At 33.6% G+C, this 7,756-nt stretch overlaps 1 protein-coding gene across 2 annotated transcripts; it reads left to right on the top strand.

Annotated features, from left to right (window-relative positions):
- Window positions 1–4,999: 4,999 nt before the first annotated feature.
- LOC117925419 (probable root meristem growth factor 8) lies at window positions 5,000–6,884 on the top strand. 2 transcript variants are annotated; one of them, XM_034844431.1, is made up of 4 exons: window positions 5,000–5,107; window positions 5,214–5,308; window positions 5,442–5,505; window positions 6,488–6,884. In XM_034844431.1, the coding sequence occupies exons 1-4, from the start codon at window positions 5,008–5,010 to the stop codon at window positions 6,646–6,648; spliced, it is 420 nt and encodes a 139-aa protein (XP_034700322.1). In that variant the 5' UTR covers window positions 5,000–5,007; the 3' UTR covers window positions 6,649–6,884. The 2 variants fall into 2 exon arrangements, with proteins under 2 accessions (XP_034700322.1, XP_034700315.1); XM_034844424.1 differs by having other exon boundaries at window positions 5,214–5,317.
- Window positions 6,885–7,756: the final 872 nt, after the last annotated feature.

Below are 7,756 nucleotides of genomic sequence, written 5' to 3'. Positions count from 1 at the left end.
TCTTGTGAATACTACAGTTGGATTCATGAATGTGCTGTCATCATCTGATCATATTATACTATAAAATCGATTTCAATTCTAGGTATCCATTGGATTTGGACATCTTATACAATACATTCACGCCATAGCACGCAACTTGTTCTTTGACCATTCTTAGGCCGGTATTATTGCTACTCTTAGGCGGTTTTTGTGAAGAATTTGAGTTGTCTCAATCATCAGGAGTAGAAAACCCAAAATAAATAAATAACAACAGTATAGATCATGTTAAGATGCACAACTTTAATTATATAATAATCTAAATAAATATCCAATCTAGAATAAAGACTTTGTTTAACATCTCTGTATTTATGTCTTTTATTTACTTTTTAATTTTTTTAATTTTTTTATTGACGGTTTTCCCCTTTTATTATAGAGGATGATGGGTTAAAAAAGTTACCAACCTCAGTAGCAAATATAAAAAAAAAAAAAATTGTTTTGCTTTACTTGTAATTTTTTTATTTTTATTTTTTTTTTGAAGAAAAACAGTTTTTCAGCTTTGAAAATAAAATAGTACTTTTTAAAATTGATGAGGTTGGTGTTAAAAAATGTAGAGGAAATGAAAGTTTTGATACTTTCGGGAAAAATCATAATACCTAAGCACGGTAGAAAAAATAAGAGAAGACGAGAAGAAAAAATGTTTACCTAGTTTAATGTAATTACTTATGTCCATGGGAAATGAATCAAATTTATTATAAACTTCAATGATACACGCTTCAAACTCTTTCAATCTTTCTTTATCTAAAGTTCAATACACCATTTACTTATCTTCATGTGGATTAATCCTAAACTAGTAGTTCCATAATTCTAGTCAAACTTAAAAAGGTAATTTACCAAAATACAAAGTCTATAAATATTGACTTTTCTAAAAGAAAAAAAGATAAATAAATACTTTGAGTCAAATTCTAACAATCTCCATGTTGATTCAAATTCTCTAAATCCTATGTAATTAATAAGAATAAACATATTTCACATTCAAACCTTCGTCAAACTTAACTTGAAAAATCATCTTTGTCGTTTTTTATAACTTTATTCCTTTTACAATTACTTTCATCCTTGTGTCAATGAGTAATCTTAGCCAAAAATGGAGTCGTGATCATCTTGTTGCGCTCTTCTGCTTTGACAATTTCTTTAATATTAGTAAAGGATTTTTCATGAGGTAGCTCCACTTTTAGAGCTCCACCTAAAATTGTCTTCTCAATCAAAGTGAATAAATTTTTCGCCCTTTTTCCTTTCATAGCTATCAAAGGACCTTTGATCTTCATAATACTGTTCTTTGAGCAATATATATATATATATATATCAAAGCCCAAAGCCCTTAAAGAAATTAAGCTTTTTCTCAACTTAGGAACATGCTTAACATTACTCAATGATCTCACAACACCATCAAACATCCTCACCTTTTATAGAGCCAATCCCAATGACTTTAGAGCTTGAACCATTGCCTATTCAAACAATACTAGCATCACATTCCTTATAGGTATCAGACCACTCCTTATATGGGCACATATGAAAGGAACATCCAGAATCTAAAATCCAAGAGTTAACAAAAATTTTATCAACTATAATAGAAAGAACATCACCTATCTTATCAAACTCATCATCAACAATATTAATAGAATTTGAAGTCTCTTAAGGTTCAAGATTTTTCCTTTCTTTTAAGTGTTTTGTTAATTCTTCACAATACCTTTTGATATATGGTTAAAACAAAATCTGGAAGTAATTTTTCAATAAAATTTTATAAGAACAAATTTAAATCATAGTAGTCATTGAAACTCTTAGCTCTTGAACCAAAAATACATAAAAAGAACTAACAAATGTACAATGGTTAGGTCATCTCCATAAGGAACTTATGTTTAACTATCCTAAAGGTAGGGGTTTTGGGTGTGAGTACAGGTTGGAAAATAAGTCAAATTTCATAATCCCTAAAAAGATTATGTGGAATGAGGTTGAGTTTTCAGAAACTAGGCATTTTGCTAATGTTGTTCCAGCCATAGAGCAAATATCTGAAAGGATTGAACAGATTGTTCAATATCCTGATGGAGGAGGAGATCTGATTTTCTCCAACTCTTTTCATCATTCTAGCAACCCTAGAATTTCAAATTATGAGCCCTCTAGAGCTTCAAGTTCATCTATCCCAAGAAGAACCACTAGGTTAGAAGAAGGTTCCACTTCAATAAATCATAAGTACATTAAGCTAACAAGTGTTCGAAGTCACACCAATTTGGCCAGACCCTTTTACACAGAGGAAAAAAAGTATACACAAGGATCACGATGAATCTCCTAATATGTCTCCTACCTATTTGTAGATGATTAACACTGTAAGCCTAGATGATGGGGACTTTGAGATCAACAAAGATCTCTTAAGAAAGGACTTCTACTCTGAAGTCAATAAGGAAAGAAGAGTTTGGTTCTTCAACAAGGTCCCTAAGGACATTAGAACCCTCTACCAAGAAGAATTCTATACGTACTTAAGACAAGAAAAGAAGAACATTAAGTATTGGATTTGGTTTGAACTCTTCAAACAAAAGGAATATCCAGATTACCTTGGTAAGCGTGTTAATAACACATCCACAAAAACTAAGATATGGAGAACTAGTGACAAATCTGTCATAGAATCCATCCACCCTCCAGAAGCTAAAATAAAAAAGAACATTAATGGCACCATAGTAAGAGCTTCACCATTTAAGAGTAAGCCAGAGGATAAAGGAACTGCTAGTGTTGTAGATGTTAGAAGAATCATGGAACAAAATAACTACACTAACATGTTTCTTAAGACTGTAGGTGATCAACTCAACAGGGTTGAGGAGATCATTAAAACCCAAGATCACATTAAGACTTTGTTCGTTAAGAAAGATAATAAGCCTTTATTTAAGCCTTTTGAGTTCTCTAAAGAATCCCCATATTGATCAAGCTTTTATTGATAGGATAAGCTAAAAGTTTAAGGATAGCCTTATTGTCCCTGAGACACCTCAGCCTTCTCACAGGAGAATCAATATGGTAAAGGGAGATATTAGTTTTGAAACAGAGGTTGATGAACTAATTAAGATTTTTGATGAACCTCCTAACAAAACTGTTATGAGGATTATCCACAACCAAGAACCACCAAGAACTAGGAATTACTACCCTAGACCAACCTTTCATGATATGTAGTATGAGGAAAGAAACCAGTATACTCAAGCTTCCTACACTAGTGGTACTATCTATGAATGGAACATAGATGGTATGACGAAGTACAACATACTCAGTAAGCTTCAAGAAATGACCGAAAAGGTAGCCCTCAAAATGTATGCCCAAATGGAATATCTTAAATTAATCGTTTTTAGGCCCATCTCAAATTAATTAAAATGATTTAGTTATGTTGTTTAGATTAGCCATGAGAGAATTAATATGTCCTGATAATCCAAAAATAATTCAATTAAACATAAAACATTAGATATAGATAGAAAATCACCTACAGAGATTGCCTCAACTTCTAAAGATGCAAAAACCATAGGTCTATTATTGATCGTAGTAATAATTACCAAAATCTAAAAGGAATCATACATGGTTTTATCTGGTCTAGATGCATCTATCTCATGAGTATCATATTGACCCCCACCTATACATATTCTTCGCATTTGTGAGGTAGCACACCTCCATGCTCCTTAGTGAATCACCTCAAAATTGTAACCTCTATTTATTTTTATTTTTTTCTTGAAAGGGCTTTCAAGATACTTCAAACACGATCTTAATTTTGGAGTTTTCAGAACTAGTGCAGAATACTTGCCTATAGATTTTCAATGGTTTTTCTTATTTCACACAAATAAAATGAGGTTTTTCAAATCCTTTTATACCCAAACCATAGGTCTTTATGCATACCCAATTATATTCTAGAAAAAAATAGAAAATTTTTAACATTTTTTAAGATTTTCCGAAGGAAAATGCTTAACTGTTTTGTTGATGGATGTTCAAACTTCCAAACTGTTTTCCCACTTTCCTATGCATTTGAGGGCACCATCACTTGTGGTTGTTTTCAAGTGTTCATAGCTCACCTATTAAAGCCCAAATATGACTGCATCATGTATTTAATGTGATTATTATGTTCTAATTTAGAACTCAAAACCTACTTATCTGATTTTATAAATTCTATCTTCATTATGAACATTTCAGTGTAAGATTCATGTAATAAAGTAGTCTCGAATTAATAATCTTTAAAGTTAATTGTCAATCTAATGTAATACATTAACACCTGTTTCTTTGATTATTTATTTATTTATTTATGTTTTTCAATTTGCATCAGTTGGTGAAAAAGAGACTGTCTCTCTTACAAGCTAGCACTCCTGCCTGTTGTTAATTTCTAATTTTAAATTTGATTAGTCGCCAAAGACCGTGGATCTTGATGTTAACTTTATGGCCTCGCACAAAAATTCAGCAACCGACCTCGAGAGTGGGGGCCTACGAAAAAATGTTTCCTTGATGGGCAATAGGAATGTGGAATATAAGCTCACTTAAGCAGGAAGAACATAACTGACCAATTGAATTATTCCGTAGTTAATATGCTGGATTGCATGTTCAAAGCTAAGGAAAACATGGGTCCTGTGACGATAATGCCAATGAGGAACATCATGATGAGATTATCTTTTTCCATTGGAGTAGTTGGGCAGTTGTTCTTCCTTAAATGATATTAACATATATACTGTACGTATTGATGGAGATATGTGCAGACATGGTTATAAAATACAGAACAGGGACCCCATCTACTAGAACGTGACAAAACCAACCCAAATAGCGTGAAGGCTCCTAAAAAGGAAGTTAAATATAGATTTATCCGTACAAATGTTTTGGAATTCTGTTTTTTGTGCTTTGTGTATGCTTGCTGTCTTTCTCATAGCTAGCTTTAGGGTTGTTCCCCTCCTCTTTGCTTGATATAAAATCGAACCGAAGCCCACAGAAGAAAATCTCTCATGTAAGTCTCCTAGGAAGGAAGCAATGGAACTGATAGTCATCACTATGCTATGTATTGGCCTCTTAATTTTGCTGACTCCCTGTGCTTCTCTCCAAATTCAGCTGCAACCATGGCATGGGCAAGGTAATCTCTCTCTCTCTCTCTCTCTCTCACTCACACACACACACACACACACACACACAAACACATATTCATGTTGTTGATCTTATTTCTTTGCCTGTTCAAGCAGCCCATGATGATCTTATTTCTCAGCACCTTGGAGATGCCTATGATCTGCAGCAGCATTCTTTCTCTAAAATGCCAAGGAAGCTCAGACTCATTCAGGTAGCAACTGTAAGATTCTGTTGCACAAACTGAAAACAGTCTACAATGGACCTGAAAAAAAAATATAAAAAAAGAACATTTTCACTTTTTCCTTTTCTTTGATTCTAGTTTTCTTCATTTTCCTGGAGAACAGGTGAAAAGAGATGGAGAAAAAGATTCCATGTCTCAGCACCACAAGAAAAAGGCAGATTTTTCAGGTGACCACTGATCAAAATTATACATGTTACAAGAATCCCACCCTATCAACGAAAAGCTAGCTTGAAAACTTAATCAACTCCTTCATGTAGTCTAAGTAGCATATTTCATTTCAATCCAAGCCACAGGCTGAGCCATGATTACATTGTCAAAATTGCATGCATCTCCCCCACTTAAAAAATGGCCTGGATAACTTTCAATGTTGAACCTGGAAACTGAACCACGTTGTGTTGTCAAACATGTCCTAAGCCATTTAAGTGTTCTGAATGCACAACATTGTGTCTCACACAGCTTGATTATGTGGGTTGTGAGGATATCCTTACTGTCCAGGACATGAATATTCTTTCAACATCAACTATTTTCTTGCTTCCTTTTTTCTCTTCATTTTGAACTTCTAGAGCAATAAAATAGCAAATTCTGATCATTGCTACCTAGTTCCAGGCCCTTGAGATACCACCCACAAAGTTTCATTTCTTGTCAGAATTAAGAGTTCATAGCAGTAACACTAGCATGCAGTAGTTAACAATTGTAGTTTTTGTTATTTAGTTGAATTGACCGCAGTCCAAACTGATAAATCTTAGTGCTTATAATACCAGTTCTTTGCGATAGGAGTAATAGTAGCCTGCAGTTCTTTCACTTCTTCAAAACCGACTTCTAATGGCTCATATGATACTGATTTTATTTTATTATTAATTTTATTTTCCTGACATTAATAGAGCATACACGTACAAGTTTAGCTGAATAGCATAGTGTCAACCTTCAAAGGTAGATCCTTTTCTAATTTGTGGAGCATTTATTAGAGGCCTAAAAGTGAAACTAGAAGATCATTTGTTAAATGTATAATTGTATAAAACAATCTAGAAACCTACAGAGAAGTGTAATGCGATAAATTTGAAACGACCAAGCAATCTTTCTTAAAGTTGGTTTATATTGTTATTTATCTATTTAGATATTCATGTCTGATTGTTAATGTGACTTGTCTAGGCAAGCCATGTGACAAAGAACCGGGCCTGAGGCGTGGAAGAGGTGGAACAATGAAGGAATGGATGGAGGGGGCCGACATGTCTCAGTTCTTTACTATGGATTATTCCCACGTGAGAAGACGACGACCCATACATAACAAGTCTGTGCCGGTTGGTCCTTGAAACATGGACATATCAGATTTCATTTCCAGAGTACAAAACAAACTTTTTTAATACACTACTAAATAAAGTAATGGTATTTAATTAGGGAAATGGGGAGAGTGTTCTCTTCAAGTTTTGTTGACCGACACCATGGAGTATGAATCCTATATAGATATGAGACAAGCTAGAACACTATCAGATTGTGTGATTTCACTTTTTGTTTTATGAACCCGAAGTGGTCAAAGATTGGTACCAAACCCCAATATTTCGTAATGAGCTCTCACAAATTACAAGTCTCTTGTACGTAATCGATTGTAGTAAACAAATTGAGATATAGATGTAATGGAAGTGGGTGCCCATCATCCTCAAATATGTCCAATACCATATGTTTTCCCGCACACTTGCACATGTAATCTCATGAATCAGGCTTTTCCATCGACGAAACACCCTTGAATTAATGTCGCAACTATTGGCTCTACCAAAATTTTGATCCTTGCCTAGAGAGATTTCAACATTTTAATCAAGGCAGCCACTTGACCCTTAGATAAGATCATTTCATGATATGTTAAATACTTTTGGTTGGTGATTTCTAGAAAGGTAAACATTTTTACTTCTTAGTTTGTTAGGTATGTAGTTGGGAGATAGGAGTGCTGAATCTAATATAGATAAAGAAACTAACTTAAATTTCCGAGAGAAATTATAATCCTCTTATGGGCCCCATACAACTAGTTAGCATTTGAAATTAGGTTTTATGTATGAGAAACATAAGAGCCTTTGTTAACAATCTATGTTTGTTTTTGCTGAGTTTTTAAAGACAAGTAAGCAAAGGCTAAATATAAATTTTGTTGTGGTGAATTATGATATTCAATCCTCCGTTGACATGGGGAATGTCTTCTGGGCGCTTGTTGGAATGTTTTCATTTAGTCTGCTGGTTGGTCTTGGATCAAGCTTGATTTGTCACACCCTAAGGTCTGGAACCATGGTTTTATCCAACAACTTTGAAACTTCCAGCTTATGATTTCAGAACCTGAAGTGTGAAATGTAAGAAAAGTATATGAAATAGGCTAATTTATAACCAAAACTAAAGATATTTTTTGATTTATTAGAAATTACTTTAGAGTATTTTTAT

Source organism: Vitis riparia, chromosome 1 (assembly GCF_004353265.1).
Source record: "Vitis riparia cultivar Riparia Gloire de Montpellier isolate 1030 chromosome 1, EGFV_Vit.rip_1.0, whole genome shotgun sequence".
NCBI lineage: Eukaryota > Viridiplantae > Streptophyta > Magnoliopsida > Vitales > Vitaceae > Vitis > Vitis riparia.
This window is presented reverse-complemented; position numbering and strand designations above follow the sequence as displayed.

What these genes read in the sequence shown, in the direction of transcription:
- LOC117925419 (XM_034844424.1), top strand. Translation starts at nt 5,008, where the DNA reads ATGGAACTGATAGTCATCACTATGCTATGTATTGGCCTCTTAATTTTG. An exon ending in GCAACCATGGCATGGGCAAG is followed by an intron (nt 5,108 to 5,213) that starts GTAATCTCTCTC and finishes CTGTTCAAGCAG; the next exon opens with CCCATGATGATCTTATTTCT. An exon ending in GAAAAAGGCAGATTTTTCAG is followed by an intron (nt 5,506 to 6,487) that starts GTGACCACTGAT and finishes TGACTTGTCTAG; the next exon opens with GCAAGCCATGTGACAAAGAA.